Genomic DNA, 16742 nt, shown 5'->3' with positions numbered 1-16742 from the left:
ATACTTTTTTAGCACCTAAATTACAATTACGTTGCTTCTCGTCCTTTAAATTGATTTTAACATTTTAGTGTATAAAATTTAAATTGTTAAATAGATAGCGTATAACTGAATAATGGTTAATAAAAATACATTTTAGTGTACAAAATTTATGAAGAGAGTTTTTAAAATGGATTTGAATACTAATTTTAAAAAGTAATTATTGGCTTTCAGTCAGAAGAAATAAAGCAACAAAGAGTAGAACATTAAAAGTGATTTAAAGAGTTAGTTAATTATAAAAATAATTTTTGGTTAAATAAAAGTTAACCGTTTATTTAAATATATGATTATCGTTTATTTCTTTAGTACATTCTCAAAGAATGTAAAATATTTAAACTTTTTGGCTGGAGACGAGGAGGAGGAATGCTGATATTTTGTAAGGTCTAAGCAAAAAAAAAAAGATAAAATATGAAAGTGATATTGAGAGGTGAATTTGATTTTATAAAATTAGCATAGAAATTAAAATTGATAGACGGATAGAGCAACTATGCAAAGGTGGTGCAGCTCTCTCTATAAATAGGATATTTAGTATGTAAGCATAACCCATAACCACTGCTTTGTAATGAAAAAACACTTGTTTCTTTACAATAGTTGGGTTAAAAATGACTTGCTCCTTTTTTATGGTTCTGTTTGTTTATTCGCTTTTTATGTCAACTTTTAGTGTGTGCAGAGAGACGATATGCATTGGAAGTGAGAGAGAGACACTGTTGAAGTTGAAGCATCATCTCACAGATCCTTCAAATAGGCTTTCTTCTTGGAATGTCTCTGTGAATCCCAATTGCTGCGAGTGGGATGGAGTTGTCTGCAACAACTTTACATCTCATGTTGCAGAGCTTCATCTCAGAACTTCATTTCCTGATTTCGATTATCCATTATATTACGAAGATTACGAAGAAGCATTGGAAGATCACAGTAGACGGGCCTTGGGTGGAGAGATAAATCCTTGTTTGGTTGATTTGAAGCATTTGAATTACTTGGATCTCAGCGGCAATCATTTTCCAAGTACTCCAATTCCTTCCTTCATTGCAACAATAACTTCTTTAACACACCTCAATCTTTCTTATGCTGGATTCATGGGAAATATTCCTTCTCAGATTGGAAATCTCTCCAATTTGCTCTATCTTGACCTCTCTTATGTTGCCAACGGAACAATTCCTCCCCAGATAGGGAGTCTCTCCAATTTACTCCACCTCCACCTCAGAGGTGGATATTATGAAGAATCTTTGTTTCTTGAAAATATTAATTGGCTATCAAGTCTTTCCAAAATTCGTTATCTTACATTGAGCAGCATTTGGTCACGTAGAGGAGGTATGCTAATTCCTTCTTCTCTTGGTTCAATGAACTCCTTAGTTCACTTGGACCTCTCTTATTCTGAATTCATCGGCAACTTTCCTCCTCAGATTGGAAATCTTTCTAAATTAGTGTATCTAGACCTAAGCGGTGCTGCCAATGGAACACTTCCCTCTCAAATTGGAAATCTCTCTAATTTGTTGTATCTTGACCTTGGAAGTGATCTAACTTCGATTCCTAAAAATGTTGACTGCTTGTCAAGGCTTACAAAGCTTGAATATCTTGATTTAGGAGGTGCAAACCTATCCCAATCATTTCAATTGCTTCATACCCTCCAAGCTCTTCCTTCTTTGATGCACCTATATTTGTCGAGATGTACACTTCCTCACTACAATCAACCATCATTTCTTAACTTCTCGTCTCTCCTCACTCTTGATCTTTCTGAGGTTTATTATCATTCTGCAATTTCATTTGTTCCAAAGTGGGTATTTGGACTGAAGAAACTTGTTTCTCTATTTTTATATGCTAACAACTTTGAAGGTCCAATTCTTGATGATTTTCGAAACCTCACACTTCTTGAAAATCTTGATTTGAAGGAAAATTCATTTTCATCTTCTATACCTCATTGGTTTTATAGTAGTTTTCCTCATCTCAAGTTCTTGGACCTATCATATAACAACCTACAAGGAAATATTTCTGATGCCTTAGGAAATGTGACTTCTCTAGTTACACTTGATATGTCAAACAATCAACTTGAAGGTCCAATTCCAACTTCTTTTGGTTCTCTTTGCAACTTAAGGGTGATACAATTCTCATATCTCAAACTCAATCAGCACATTAATGAAATTTTAGATATTCTTGCTCCTTGTATTTCCCATGGACTCAAAACACTTGAAGTTAGAAGTTCTCAAATTTCAGGTAATCTAACAAACCAATTTGAGGTTTATAAAAATATTGCCACACTAAATTTTTATGAAAACAAAATTGGTGGAGAACTCCCAATATCACTCGGAAAACGTTCATCACTAAGATCTCTTTCTCTATCCTATAATCAGCTTAGAGGAAATCCATTTGAAAGTCTTAGACCACTCTCTGAATTGTCATATCTTGATATTGGTTATAATAATTTTGAAGGAGTTGTCACGAAAGATCATCTAACAAATCTTACGAGTTTGTATGAGTTTTTTGCACCAGGAAACAATTTGACTTTAAAAGTGGGTCCAAAATGGTATCCTACTTTTCAACTTACTTATTTGGATATGAACTCTTGGCAATTAGGTCCCAACTTTCCTTCATGGATTCAATCACAAGACAAACTTTATTATTTAGCGATGCCTAACACGGGAATTTTGGATTCTATTCCCTATTGGTTTTGGAAAACATTTTCTGAAGCTTCTTTTCTAAATCTCTCTCATAATCATATCCATGGTGAGCTTCAGACTACTTTAAAGAATCCAATATCTATAATTGGTGTTGATCTAAGTGCAAATAAGTTAAGTGGCAAATTTCCTTACCTTTCAAATGGTGTGGGTTTTTTGGACCTTTCAAGCAATTCATTCTCCAAATCCATGGATGATTTTTTATGTAAAGGTAAAGAGAAGCCAATGAAATTAGAATTTCTCAATCTTGCATCGAATAACTTATCAGGGGAAATACCAGATTGTTGGGACATCTGGCCATATCTAATGGATGTAAATTTACAAAATAATAATTTTGTTGGAAACATTCCCCAATCCATGAGTTCCTTAATAGAGCTAGAATCATTAAGCATCCGTAAAAACTTGCTTTCGGGAACATTTCCTACAATTTTGAAAAAGACCAATAAATTGATTTTGTTGGATCTTGGAGAAAATAATTTTTCAGGAACAATTCCAACTTGGGTTGGAGAAAGTTTTTTAGATATGAAGGTTCTTATCCTTCGATCAAATAGATTTTCGGGTCATATTCCTAATAAAATATGTGATATGAGTCTTCTTCAAGTGTTAGACTTTGCACAAAATAATTTGACTGGAAACATACCTACTTGTTTTAACAGTTTGAAGACCATGACACAGATGAACAAAAGTACAAATGCTCTTATCTATTGTTCTGCTATAAACTATACATTTGAATATTCAGATTATCCTGTAATCAGTGTTCTTCTTTGGTTGAAAGGAAGAGGAGATGAATACAAAAACTTTCTCGGGTTGGTAACAAGCATTGATTTGTCGAATAACAAATTAGTAGGAGAAATACCGAGAGAAGTCACAGATTTAAATGGTTTGATGTTTTTGAACTTGTCCCACAACCAATTTAGTGGTCACATTCCACAGAATATCGGTAATATGGAATCATTGTTGGCCATTGATTTTTCAAGGAATAAACTTTCTGGTGAAATCCCTCCAACCATTTCAAATTTGAGCTTTCTAAGCATGCTAGACTTGTCTTATAATCATTTGAATGGAAAAATTCCAACAGGAACTCAATTGCAAACCTTTGATGCCTCAAACTTTATTGGCAACAATCTATGTGGCCCACCACTACCCATCAGTTGCATCTCCAATGACAAAAGCTATGATCAGAATGGCAAAGGGAGTGATGATAGGCATGGAGTGAACTTATTTTATGTGAGTATGACATTTGGATTTGTGGTGGGATTTTGGATAGTAGTTGGTCCTCTGGTCATTTGTAGATCATGGCGTTATGCCTATTTTCATTTCCTTGATCATGTGTGGTTCAAACTTCAATATTTTTTCTAATGTCAGTACAATATATCTAATGTGGTGAGAAATAAAGTTATTATAAAACATGGAAGTTAATTTGAACTACTCTGTATTGCATAGTTGATCAAATTTTCAGGTAATTTCTGTTTTGTTTGATTTATTTTCAAATATGAGAGTGTTATTTATTTAAATTACTAGTGGATTTCAAAGCTAAAGAATCTACATGTGCAACTTATTATGGATAAATTCTAGCTAATTTAACAAATTGCAATCTGTTGTTAGAAAATTTAGACAGTGTGAACTTAAATTGAACCATGTAAAACTCTTGTTGAAAAGAATTGAAGCAATATATTTAATGAGTTGCTTGGGTTTTAGATACTCAAAGGCACTCCTATTGAAATTTATAGATGGTTACAATTTCTTTCTCAATAGCAAGATTTGAAGGCATTATAAAAGACTAATTTCTTTCTCAACAGCAAGATTCAAATACTTTGTGAACATTTAGTTTTGGATGTAGCCTTTTTAACTTTATCTCTTCATTTTTTTTTTAATTTAGTCCATTTTATTTTAACATTTTACATATAAACAGGAGAAAAATGAGACTGTGGTATGAAGGTCTAATGACACCCATTGGAACTCTATGTTGAATATGCAAAATTCTCTTGTCTGCATTTGATAGACATTTGATCAAAGATATGTAAAAAATTCTCATACATTGGATTAATCGGAGGAGTACTGCTTTCATTAATTGGTATTATTAGTTTCAGTTTTCATTGTTAAAAGGTAAATGTTGAATGCCATAAATAAAAGCTTATAAAAGAAAAGTGATTCATGAAAGAAAGAGGTAGAGTAAAGAGAAGTAGTAATGGAAAGGAAGCAGATGCAGGATAAAATAGGTTAGTTTGATTGATTTGTGTTGTCCTCTATAATTTATAAATGGATTGAGAAAGTGCTTAATATCTATATATAAAAAAAACCATTGAAATCATTACATTGTGAACATTTGAGAAACATTGAAAACTATAATCTATTGTGCCCTCTATGAAAGACCATTTGCAGACTCCATCTATGTATTGAGAAGGTATGGAGTTAACAATATATCTGTCAAGAGTTAACAATTAGAGATATAGGAATCCAAAAGTTAATCAGTCACTTTTTGTGAAAAATGTCAATTCTGTTTCATACATGATAGTCTTCAATTGTTCATAAATATTAATCAAAATTGATGAAGCAGTCCAGTGTCACTCTTCTCAATAACATCATTTCAAATGCTTTTCTATATTTGATGAAACTCGATTCAACCACCAACGTTACTACATTTTTCACACCTTGGCTTTTAGAAATTTATGTGGTTTTGACAGGGTAGGAATTTTGACATCGAAGATTGTCTGCATGTTATAACCTATAATTTAAAATCACTGAAAGCAGAGTGATATCAAACTATCATTTTGTTCTTCTATTGGGCCTTTCTAGCCTCCAAATTAGAGTGCAAAAACTTGTTTCAGCTCAATAGCTCCTTTATCTTTACTCTTCTTCTTATGCGGCTATGTCATCTTTATTACTCTATTACTGAAAATATTTATACTTTTTGATACTTTTCTTGCAAATATTTTATAAAACTTTCAAAATTCATGCGAAATTCTCAGAAAACATATTTTTTATTTCATGATTTTCATGCAAAAAATATGCGGGAAAAGATTCAAAAAAATTGAAAAATTCTTGTACTGATGGTTTAAGAAATCTGGATAATTTATATTCTCTTTAAAATATGCATAAATGCATTTTTATGGTAATGTGTTTATTATTTGGTATGTGAAAACTTTGTAGCAAGAGACATATGATCTACAGACTTTTACTTTGAAATGGTTTGTAGTTTTTCCATCCTCTCCTGTCACAACTCATCATCGTATCTCTTGTTGTTTGTAAGTTTATCTCTTTGAAATCGATTCCTTCATGCTTTCAACTTACTTTAAACGAACTTTTAGTATTCCCTCATTATTTGCATCCATTTCCATCCAACTGTAAGAGTATTTCACAGAGAGCTTCCTAGAATTAGCTGTCTTTGGAGCAGAACTGAGGAAGTCCTAAGTTTCAGAATTTTTCTTCTCTGCATTTCACTCCAATTTGTGTGCACTTAAGTGCTCTTGGATTGACCAAAAGCTGGCACTAAGGCTCAGCACAAATTTTTGGCTCTTATCCTATTATTAGGAAAAACGTTCATTGTTTGCCTACCTTCATTCAGTCACATATTTTCTTTGCTGAGCAAGTCTTCTAGCCATTACAAGCGAAATGATCAAGTAATTTTTCTTTCTGCAACAAAATGTACCTTTAAACTCAGTGAAAGTAGTAAAAAAGAGTGGGCATCGAGTATAATTTCTTGGTTGACTATGAAAATCAGGACGTTTATGGTTGAGTTATTTTCTCCCTATCTTCTGCCTACTTCTAAACCATCAAATGCAAATGGGACTGTGTGTTACACTTAGCAAGAATATCTATCATCAATGTTCTCGTTTATAATGGTAGCATATTAGTCAGAATGTTAAGGTTACCCCACCTTCTGTGTTTGCCAGTTTTGATTGTGGGTTTCTACACTGTTATTATCTGGGTGGTAATTTTTTTAGTTTCACACGTCTCACGATCTGCGAAGTTAGAAATTAATATAGACAAAAATTGTTTGCGCAGGAGAAATTATTCAATACCTATAAAACATTGAAAACATTACATTTTGAACATCTCACATGAATAATTGAAAACTACGATGTATTTTGCCCTGTTTGAAAGGTCATTTGTAGAAACACTCTCTTCTCAAATTCCAAGTTTCCAAATTATAGTTTTGTATTCTGTGGACTCCATTTATGTATGTAGTGTAAGGGTAATGGGTGGAGACTTAAGCTGGTGAAACTTGGGAGACAGAGTCATTTTCCACAATTCTCAACTGGGTATTCGTTAAAGCCTCGTATTAATAAATATGAAGAAGGAAAAAGGGAGAAAACTATTATAATTATGAAGAGTAAATTTAAATGTTAGTTATCACAATCTAATAAGTGTCTTGAGTTTATGGAGGACTTGGGTATACGTCATTAGAAGATTTGTAATTTTAGTTAAAAAAAAATTACATATTGAATAATAATATTTTGGTTGAGTATCGTTAGGTGTAAGTCTCGAGATATTAAACCTCTTATGTTAAGCTTTTGTTTCTACTTCTACTTATTGGTATGCTTATGCTAGAAAAATGTATTATCATACGATGTACTATTATTAGAGTTCTAAATGCATGTGAGGAATTACTTTATCTTTTTGTGGTTCCCATTTTCATCCTTTTATTTACTACTATACTTAGGTGAAGCTTACATAAGTTCTTTCATTTTGTTTTAGTATGTGTTGACCTCTTTCTTCTAATCCCAATAAATGCACCGGATCAATTATAATATACACAAGTGTCATAAAGACTTGTACATATATCTAAGTAATTTAACTCTGTTTTGATTTGTTACGGTTTTGATGATAATATTGTGAGTGACTTAAATAATATAGTGTCAACACCTAATTTTGTCCGGATAAAAAATAAATTTTTGATTTTGATAATAATTAAAAAAAAAATAAAAAAAAAAGTGAACATAGAGTATAAACATATATTTTTATTTTTACTTTCTATTTTATTTTAACTTTAATTTTTTTTTTGTCTTATCATTATTTGTATTTCTTATTTATATATACGTACATATTTTTTATTTGTTTATCTATTTTATTTACTTTTATTTATTTATTTATTTATTTATTATTATTATTTTTCATCTTATTTTACTTTACATTCATTTTATCACATTTTGAATTTTTATCTTATCTTATTTTATTTCTTTTTTATTATTTTCGTTTTACCTTTTTTTAAAAAGAAGAAAAAAATAATAATAATATAAAAAAAATAAATGATGAATGGATTGAAGTCAACGGGACTGAAGTTGTCAGTTTCCATACTTTTCCCTATTTTGGGTCTTTGACATGAAAAAGGAAGTGTTTAGATGACAACTTATCACTGCGACGTCATGGCATGCAGATAGCAACGTAGGGTGGTTGGGAGGCAACGGCTGAAATTTTTGGCTATTTCAAAAATACAGGGTATGAAAGAAAAAGGGGGAGAACCGTTTGAAAGGGGAGAACACAGAGGGAGATAATAAGATGAAGAAGAAAAAGGCAACAAGGAAGGGAGGGAAAGAAGCAGCTCGAACAAAGAAAGATTTGGGGCTACAACACAAGTTAAAAAGCTCCGAGGTAAGTCCTGCACCTCCAATACTTGAGTGAGCATGATGTAGGTGTGTTAGGTGTCATGTTTCGTTAAAATCCTTGAATGCCATGAATGAAGATGAGATGATGTATCTGTGTGCGTGGCATTATCTGTTTATCTATGCATGCATATATTGCTCACAGTTGTTACTTAAGTGCGGGGAAGGAGAATACGTCTGAACACCACCTTCATACTTTACACGCTTCATTCTCTCTCTTCACCTGTGCAAGCTGTGCAAGCGTAACACCCAAACCAGTTTCATTTCATCCACTACCCCATCATCCTCTCTGTTTCACCATCATTCATCACCACATAACCAAACAGATTCTCACCATTTTTACTCGTTCATCCTAACACAGTTTGGATCATTAATACACCAGAAAACTTATCACCACCTTCTTCCCGTCGCACTCAACACAAACACACGATTCTTCCATCATCATTTTCACATTCACCTGCATAAAAAACCAAATAAAAAGCAGATTTACTATCCTCCATCGTTAGCCCCCGCTCCAACGTTTTCATAACACACCAAACCCTCCCTCGCGTCTCAAAACCCAAAAATCCAAATTCCAGAACAGAGAAACAGAGAAGAAAGAGGAATCGCTGGCGGCATTGCCCCCGGCGAGTCGGACATTGAATGGGCTGAATGATGGCAGCTCCGTCACGGTTGGGAGCACTGTAGTGGGGTTCTGTGATGCGGATTCCAAACCTTGGTGACTCGCGCAAGAAGAAGAATGAGAGGCTTGGGGCGCAGCGGAGGCGATCTGGGTCGCGAAGGCCAGGGGTTGGGTTTCCATGGTGCTCGTGTGTCCCAATCACGGTGGCCGGTACGGCGACGGCTCCGGTGTGAAACGGAGGTGGTGGCAGCGACGTTGGTTGGTCGTCAGAGCCGCGAAAGACGCAGTAGCCAACTGGTTCTGTGGTGCGCGAGAACGAAGACGTCGAGCCTCCGGCGGAGGTCGTTGGTGGCGGCTAAAATGCAGACGCGGTCCCAGGGTTTGGAGTTGTGGTGGTGGCGCGGTGAAGCAGAGACAGAGGTGAACGGTGACAGGGGTTGGAGTTGTGGTGGTGTCGAGAAGGAGAGGCTGCCGTGAATGGAGGGTGATATTGTTGGTCCGAGCACATGTAGGAGAAGGGAAGAAACCCCTGTAGGTTTCTGTTCGTGAAGAAGATGAATACCCACGGGAGTTGGGGTCTTTGCACACATGAAGGACTTGGGCTGAACGTTTCTGCTCTGCACACTCCTATTTTTCAATCTTTGCACCTTACTTTTATGTGTGGCCTGATGTGTATTTCCTCTTTCTTTGTGCAGCATCCTGTTTTACTGATCTTACTCCCCACGTTTTATTGTCATTTTTGGGCTTCTTTTCTTTCTTTACTTCCCGCACCTTTAACTCATTTCTCTCACCCTCCTTTGCTTTGGAAACTCCTTTGTGCACCTCCATAGTTGCTGATCTCGCACCGTTTGTTTTGGATCTAATTGTGTTTGCTGTTTGCACCCCCAAATTTCACACATTTCTTTTTTTTACTCTATTTTCAGCTTTTACTTGTTATATCCCCACCTTTTAATAAACACACCTCATTTACTTTATGTACCTCTTACTAATTGCTCATGCACTCTCATATTTTATTTTTCACTTTTATCCTTCTTAAATAATTTCATCCTTTTTATTTATTTATTTTTGTTATTTAAAAAAAACAAAATATTTGCAAATTATAAAAAATTGCAAAAAATAGAAAAAATCAAAAAATAAAAATGTTTTCTTTTACTTCATTGTGTATGTCCGGTCGCTCGCACCGTGTGACACTTATTTTCTAAAAATATCAAAAATAGTTTTCTTTCTCTTTTAGTGTCTGTTCGACCGCTCGTGTCATGCAACACATATTTTCAAGTAATTCAAAAATACCAAAAAAATGTAAAATTCCAAAATATAAAAAACATCAACATTTTCAAACAAACAAGCCTTTTAAGAACTACGTTATCCTTGATTCTCCACCGTGAGATACGTAGGAGAGAGGCCAGTCCTTGTCAGGTTCACCTTCAAAAAATCAAATCATTTCCTTTGTCTTCCATATATTTTCTAAAGAACTACATATCCCTGATTTTTCATTTTGAATGAGAATACGTAGGACTAAGGTCAATCTTTGTCGGGCCCAAAAAAAATAAAATAATATTTTTGTTTCTTTTTAGTATTTTTGGTCTCATTATTTTTGGGGAAAATTAACATTTTGAAAAACCACATTAACTTTGCATTTTTAATTAAAGGTACCGCCCTCGGGTGGGCGGGCGCGATATGGTGCTAATACCTTCCCTACGCGTAACCAACTCCCGGATTCAAAATCTGTTTTTTTCGCAGACTTGTCTTATTTTTATGGTTTTCCATAGTTTTCCATAATAACTATGGTGGCGACTCACAAATCTCTTTTCAAACCCGTTTCTTTTTGGTTCGTCGTCCCGTCACGATTTCGGTTACGACAGATAGTAAAAGATTGAAAGTAATCAATAGATAAATATTGAGATTGAAATTCATCTATCTTCATTAATTGTAATTTTACTGTTTTATCAAATAGTGGAACAATCATTCATTGCTACTAAAAGTTCTAAGGTATGTCTAAATCAATTCATTAAGTTTAGACCCTAAGGATCTCAAGCACAATATTGATTCCTCAAACGTTGATGCATAAACCTTTGCTTTAACTGCAAAACTTTGAACTCAAATAAAACATTTAAATATACTCCTAACATCTAAACAAATTAGATGACTTGGTTGGACTTAGATTAAAGATTAGTTTTATAACTCAATCCAAATCACTTAAATAAGATGAATGATCAATTCATCCAAACATAAGAACACAGACCAAATCATTAACGATGAATAACAGAAAATATCAAAGATAAATAATAGCAATACATAGAACCATAATAGATTACATCCAATTTTAATATAAGAGAGTTTAACTACTCATGTTGATGACGTTCCTAACAAGCATATGGAATAGTTGTTTCCTTCTCATACTTTCCTAAGATATTACAATAAGTTTAGAGAGAAATCCTAAGAAAAGAATCTAAAGAAATTGCCTAAAATAGAATAATACTATATTTTTATAGAAAATACACTTGTGGCTTCAACTTTATTCTCAACGCTTTAGAAGTTTTCCTTCTATGCGAGGTTTTCTTGTGACCAAAACTTCTTGCTCTAATAATCCAATCTTGATATTTCCTTCCTACGAGAGTTTTCTTTGGGTTGCAACTTTTATTGACGAAGTTCGAGCTCTCCAAATCCGATCTTTGAAGTTTCTTCATCAAAGGATTCCTCCTTAGCTTCAATGCCATGTTTGTTGCTTCAGCTATTCAGACCATTTTTTTACTTGTTCTAAACCGCCTTTTCCATGTTAATGTCACGCTAAACATGTTAATTTCACAAACATGTGAATTTCACGCTAAACCAATTTTCCATACAACATTTTTCATTCTAATAATGGAAAGGTTGGTGGTCATGCTAAGTAAATTTAAAAATCACTAACCATTAATAATTAAATAAAATCCAATAAATTTAGTCTTGATTTCCTTAATTTCTATTTATTCTTATGCTAATTCCTTCTTCTTTTTATAGGCTAATATGTAAATTAATTTCTAAAATTTCCAAAGAAAAATAAATAAGATAGACATTTTGAATGATATAGTATGTTGAGTTGTTTTTATTTTTACTTTATTATATTGTACCTATCACTACAATATTTTGTAATTTAGACCACACTAAATTAGACAACAATTAAATAAATGTGGCCTAAACATATAATAAACAACATTTTTATAAATATTGTATAAATATCATAAAAGCTTGTGATAATAGAATTGTTGCTTTAAATTATGTGGGCAAAATCAATAAAAATATAGTCTAAAAATATAGGTGAGGTCTAAAATCAACCTGAAAAACTATTGTTTATTATGATGATTTTAAGTAACGATTTTAAAAGTATTTTCATACTAAAAACCGTTGTCTATTACCTATAGTTAAACTCACCTATACCATGTCTAAAACACTGTAATTTAATCTTTAGACTATGATTTTTATAATTTAGATCATAATTTTATGTCATTGTCTAAAGTGATTTTTATTATAGTGTATCCATCACTTTTCTTTAGCCCATAAAATGGATTACATGAAGAACAAACAACTCCATATTTGAAATAGCTTAGTCTTTGCATATGACAACCTAATTTTCTATTCCATAAAATGGGCACAATTAGAAAGATTAAAAGTTATGGACAGTTATTCATTTTTCTATTTCTTTGTTATTAGTGAGCTATTTTCTAACCCATAAAATGGGTGCACTATTAGAAATATCAACAACTCTTAGCGTCTCTATCAATTTGATCTCTTTCCCCTTTTCGTTTTCATTGATGAACTAATTTTGTAATGGACAAAGCGGACAACATTACAAAGACTAACATTTTAAAGTCTTTAGGCTAATTTCTTTTTTCTTTTATGTGAGTACTGCGCTTAATTTTCTAACAACTAAAATGAATTTGGAATTAGAGCACATGTAAATAATCTTAATCTACTTATACTATAACACCAAAAAAACAGATTTTTTTTAGTAGAGAAGAATGATTTTTTGTAAACATGCAAATAGTGACAAAACCCTCTCTGACCTGGGATATATTTCTATGAAAGACTAAGTTTAATTAAGTCTTATACTTTGCTTTTATTTCTTTCTTTCAATCTGATATCGTTCATCTGCATTATTCTTATTGGTTTCAGGGAGCAATCAGTTCCGTGATTGAAGAGAGTTCTAAAAGAATTTAACACAATTTTAAGATCAGACAATAACTTAATTTTTGTAATGATATCTTAGCTGCATGCTCTTGTATTCTCCAAAAAAATTTCAACTTTAAGATTTTAATTTATTCAAACATTAAAAATAACACAATTTCAATTTTGTTACAAAATTATCAAACCCCAGTAAATCTCTGTGAAGTGGGTGTTAGAAAACAAATTTACTGTAAATTATTTATATTTTGAATAAAATCTAGTAGTTCATTTTTTTAAAATTAATTATCTATTGAGATTGGATTAAAAAAAAGCTAGAATTAAGTTAATAATACAGAACTTGTGTTATTTACTTAACAAAAGATTTTTGTCTTGGAACGCCAAAAAAGTGGGGAAGAAGAAAAGTATTAAAATAATTAACGGTAAAAAATATTCTGATTAAATTTAATTTCAACTATATATTTTAAATGTAAGATCAGAATTTATTTCTTTCTTCCACACTTTTTCATCTGAAAGTTATTCATGTCTCTAACATCATTAAATTGAAATTCAAATATTTTATACCTTTACCCAGCACAATAAAATGGAGGGTTCCTGTCCTTTCAAAGAAATGTTTTACGCGATCAAATTTTGAACAATTAAAGTTTTAAAAGGGAAGATTATGTCGTATAAGGATACGAGGAACAAATAATATTGCCAGAAAGTTTGAAATTAGTTCAACATCACATTGTAGATTCAGGTAAGTTTGATAACACTTACATATTGTTGGGAATTTCATGCCAATGTATAATTTTTTCAGGTGCCAAAGATGAAAAAGCCTGCGCTGAAGGTAGCTTTGGTGCCAGATAATGTTGGGAAGCCTACGGTGAAACTAGAGAAAGTTGCTGTGCAGGACGGAACCTGTTCATGGGAGAATCCGATTTTTGAATCAGTAAAATTTGTTAGGGACGCAAAATCAGGAAAACTTCAAGAGAAAATCTACCATTTTGTTGTTTCAACCGTAAGCAGTGGATTTAATTGCATACTATCCTTTACCTGACTAAGATGTTGGCTGGAGAGTCTAATCATAATAGGTTCTTGCAGGGATCTTCAAAATCTGGCTTTCTTGGAGAATCCTCAATTGACTTTGCTGATTTTGCTGCAGAAACTGAGCCACTGACGGTGTCCTTACCTCTGAAGTTTGCCAATTCAGGCGCAATCCTACATGTGAGTACCTTCTATTCCCCTCCCCACCTGGTTTCTTATGTTCCTCATATCATGCACATGATTAATCATCTTTCAAAATCTCATCTTCGTCAAACCTTTCTATTTTTCCCTTCTTCTTCCATGTTATTTAATACCATGTCATTACAAACACCAAATATTATTCCTCAAATAACAAATGTTGAGACAGGTGACAATTCAGAACGTGGAAGGGGTACAAAGAGATCAAAGGTGAAGATGAACCACGCAGCCAGTTAATTTATCTCTACAAATTTCCTTTTGTTTCAGGATTTTCATTCCTCTCCTTGTTACTTACCTGTTGCAGTACTTTCAGAAATGGGGAAGATTATGGAAATGGAAGCTCAAGACACCTACTGAGCATTTGCAGTGCAGATGAAAATTCTCGTAATGTTTATGAAGTAAGGTTCTACATGATACTGTGACTTTACACAGCTAGCAATTTTTATTGTATAAAGTTGGAAATTTCCTAAACAGATCACGAGGATAAATTAAGAAAATAAATAATCTATATTATAAAATTTCAGAAAATATTAGTATTTTTAAGGGATGGAACCCTGACTTTTAAAGCATCTAATGGCGTCACTCCTGTGGTAACTCTGGCAGGATTTTCCCAAGCTATTACCACCCTTGAGGCAGAATTCAATGCCGTGCAAAGGAACTATCGAGGCCATTGCAACAAGAGCTCAAATGCATAGGGGGTCACTGGGTTCAGCATCAGATAGGAGTTTAGGTGACTCCTGGAGAAACAGCCTGGAAGATACTCATCCTCGAGAAACATTACAAGAGCCTTCAGATAATGTCATTGAGAACCTTAGAAGTGAAATTGCTTCTCTGAAGAGGAAAGCCGAAGAATCAGAACTAGAGTTACAATCGCTTCAGAAGCTGATGGAGAAGGAATGCAGTCGAGGACAAAGTATGTCAAGACAAATAATCAGCCTCAGAGACGAGAGAAATATGATCAAAACTAAATATGAGCAACTAATGTCGCAGCAAAACCTCATTAACGAGACCAAAAATTCAAAAGCCTTACAGACTGAGATTGAACAAGCTAGGCAGCAGTTAGAAGCAATAAAAGAAGAGCTTGCTTATGAAAAAGAGTTTAGTTCTAATCTTAAATTGCAACTCCAGAAGACACAATACTCAAACTCCGAACTACTTTTAGCAGTTGGAGAACTTGAAGGAATGCTGGAACATAAGAATAAGAAATTGTTGGACAAAACTAAAGAGCATGATGATGCCACAGAATTAGGTCACTTGAAGCAGAAAATTGCAGACCTGAATGGTGAAATAGACATTTATTATAAGCAATTTGATGAGCTAAATGAGCAGATAAAAGAGCTCAACTTTGAGTGTGAGCATCTGAAGAAAGAAAACCTGGATATCTCTTTGAGATTAAACCATAGAGAAGCAAAACAAATTGCGTTACAAAATAAATATTCAGCTTCTTTGGCAACTATAAAACAACTTGAATCTCAAGTACAGAGATTAGAAGAAAAGATAGGGAAGCAGGTGGATGATTTTTCAGGGTCTTTGATTTACATCAATGAACTTGAAAATCAAGTCAGTGATTTGAAGAGAGAAATGAAAGTACAAGAAGAGGATTATCAAAAAGATTTCCAAGCCATGAAATGTGCAAAACTTGAACAGGAAGAACAGGCAATCCAAGCAGAGGAGACCTTGATAAAGACTATACACAACAATGATCTCGCATGTCAGCGTTTTGAGGATGAATATAGAAGTCTTTCAGCTGAAATGACATTGTGATGTGATCCCAATAAGACTTATAACATTGGGTCAACGCCTGGACCCATTCCTTTTAATTTCTTTTATTTTTAATTAAATAAATTTGTTCAAATTGGTTTATTTTTATTAAATGCAGCCAATTATTGAAGTATTTGGCATTGGACTTGTGGGCCCAATTCATTTCCATGCCTCCAAACCACCCATCAATGCCATTTTTTTTCTGCCTTCACCTAATTGGGCTTCCAGCCCAATTCCTTCAGCATCTTCCAGCCCAATTTCATCCTCTATTTCCAAGTTAGGCCTGCGTCAAGTTTGCAATCCACCTGCACTCCAATTTCTAGCTGCACACCTCCAAGCATTGCAAATTGCTCCAGCGTTGCCCTTACTTGTTCCAGCATCTGATGGGCCGAGAGTCTCGTTTCTTCCAACAGCCCAGATGTCTTCATTTCACGCGTCTAAGCACACCATTTCAAGCTGCAGCAACCACGTGCCTCACTTTTCACTCTGCGAGCCCAATTACTGCGACGAGGCTTTTCGCAGATCAATCTATCACGCATAGACCGCTCGCTCTTCATTTCCGCTCCAAAACCCTTAGCTGTTAGGGTTCTTCTCCTGCTTCGAACCTTCACATGTTTCTCGTCGCTAGGGTTTAAGTCTTAACACAGCTAGCCGTTAGCTCCGTTTCCA

The 16742-nt window shown here is 33.8% G+C and overlaps 2 protein-coding genes across 4 annotated transcripts; both read left to right on the top strand.

Annotated features, from left to right (window-relative positions):
* The first annotated feature begins 598 nt into the window (after nt 1–598).
* LOC114181250 (receptor-like protein EIX1) lies at nt 599–8163 on the top strand. 2 transcript variants are annotated; one of them, XM_028067654.1, is made up of 2 exons: nt 599–3932; nt 8083–8163. In XM_028067654.1, the coding sequence occupies exons 1-2, from the start codon at nt 639–641 to the stop codon at nt 8092–8094; spliced, it is 3306 nt and encodes a 1101-aa protein (XP_027923455.1). In that variant the 5' UTR covers nt 599–638; the 3' UTR covers nt 8095–8163. The 2 variants fall into 2 exon arrangements, with proteins under 2 accessions (XP_027923455.1, XP_027923454.1); XM_028067653.1 differs by lacking the exon at nt 8083–8163 and having other exon boundaries at nt 599–4874.
* A 21-nt stretch (nt 8164–8184) lies between these two features.
* LOC114181252 (paramyosin-like) lies at nt 8185–16111 on the top strand. Of its 2 annotated transcripts, none has more exons than XM_028067656.1 (6): nt 8185–8297; nt 13888–14088; nt 14172–14294; nt 14482–14522; nt 14626–14710; nt 14916–16111. In XM_028067656.1, the coding sequence occupies exons 1-6, from the start codon at nt 8205–8207 to the stop codon at nt 16074–16076; spliced, it is 1704 nt and encodes a 567-aa protein (XP_027923457.1). In that variant the 5' UTR covers nt 8185–8204; the 3' UTR covers nt 16077–16111. The 2 variants fall into 2 exon arrangements, with proteins under 2 accessions (XP_027923457.1, XP_027923456.1); XM_028067655.1 differs by having other exon boundaries at nt 14617–14710.
* The last annotated feature ends 631 nt before the right edge of the window (nt 16112–16742 follow it).

Source organism: Vigna unguiculata, chromosome 4, assembly GCF_004118075.2.
Source record: "Vigna unguiculata cultivar IT97K-499-35 chromosome 4, ASM411807v1, whole genome shotgun sequence".
Taxonomy (NCBI): Eukaryota; Viridiplantae; Streptophyta; class Magnoliopsida; order Fabales; family Fabaceae; genus Vigna; species Vigna unguiculata.
This window is presented reverse-complemented; position numbering and strand designations above follow the sequence as displayed.

Excerpts from the sequence above, each read along its gene's own strand:
- LOC114181250 (XM_028067653.1), top strand. The coding sequence starts at position 639 with ATGACTTGCTCCTTTTTTATGGTTCTGTTTGTTTATTCGCTTTTTATG.
- LOC114181252 (XM_028067655.1), top strand. The coding sequence starts at position 8,205 with ATGAAGAAGAAAAAGGCAACAAGGAAGGGAGGGAAAGAAGCAGCTCGA. Across the intron at positions 14,089-14,171 it reads ACCATTTTGTTGTTTCAACC|GGATCTTCAAAATCTGGCTT; the intron begins GTAAGCAGTGGA and ends AGGTTCTTGCAG. Across the intron at positions 14,523-14,616 it reads GGGGTACAAAGAGATCAAAG|TACTTTCAGAAATGGGGAAG; the intron begins GTGAAGATGAAC and ends TACCTGTTGCAG.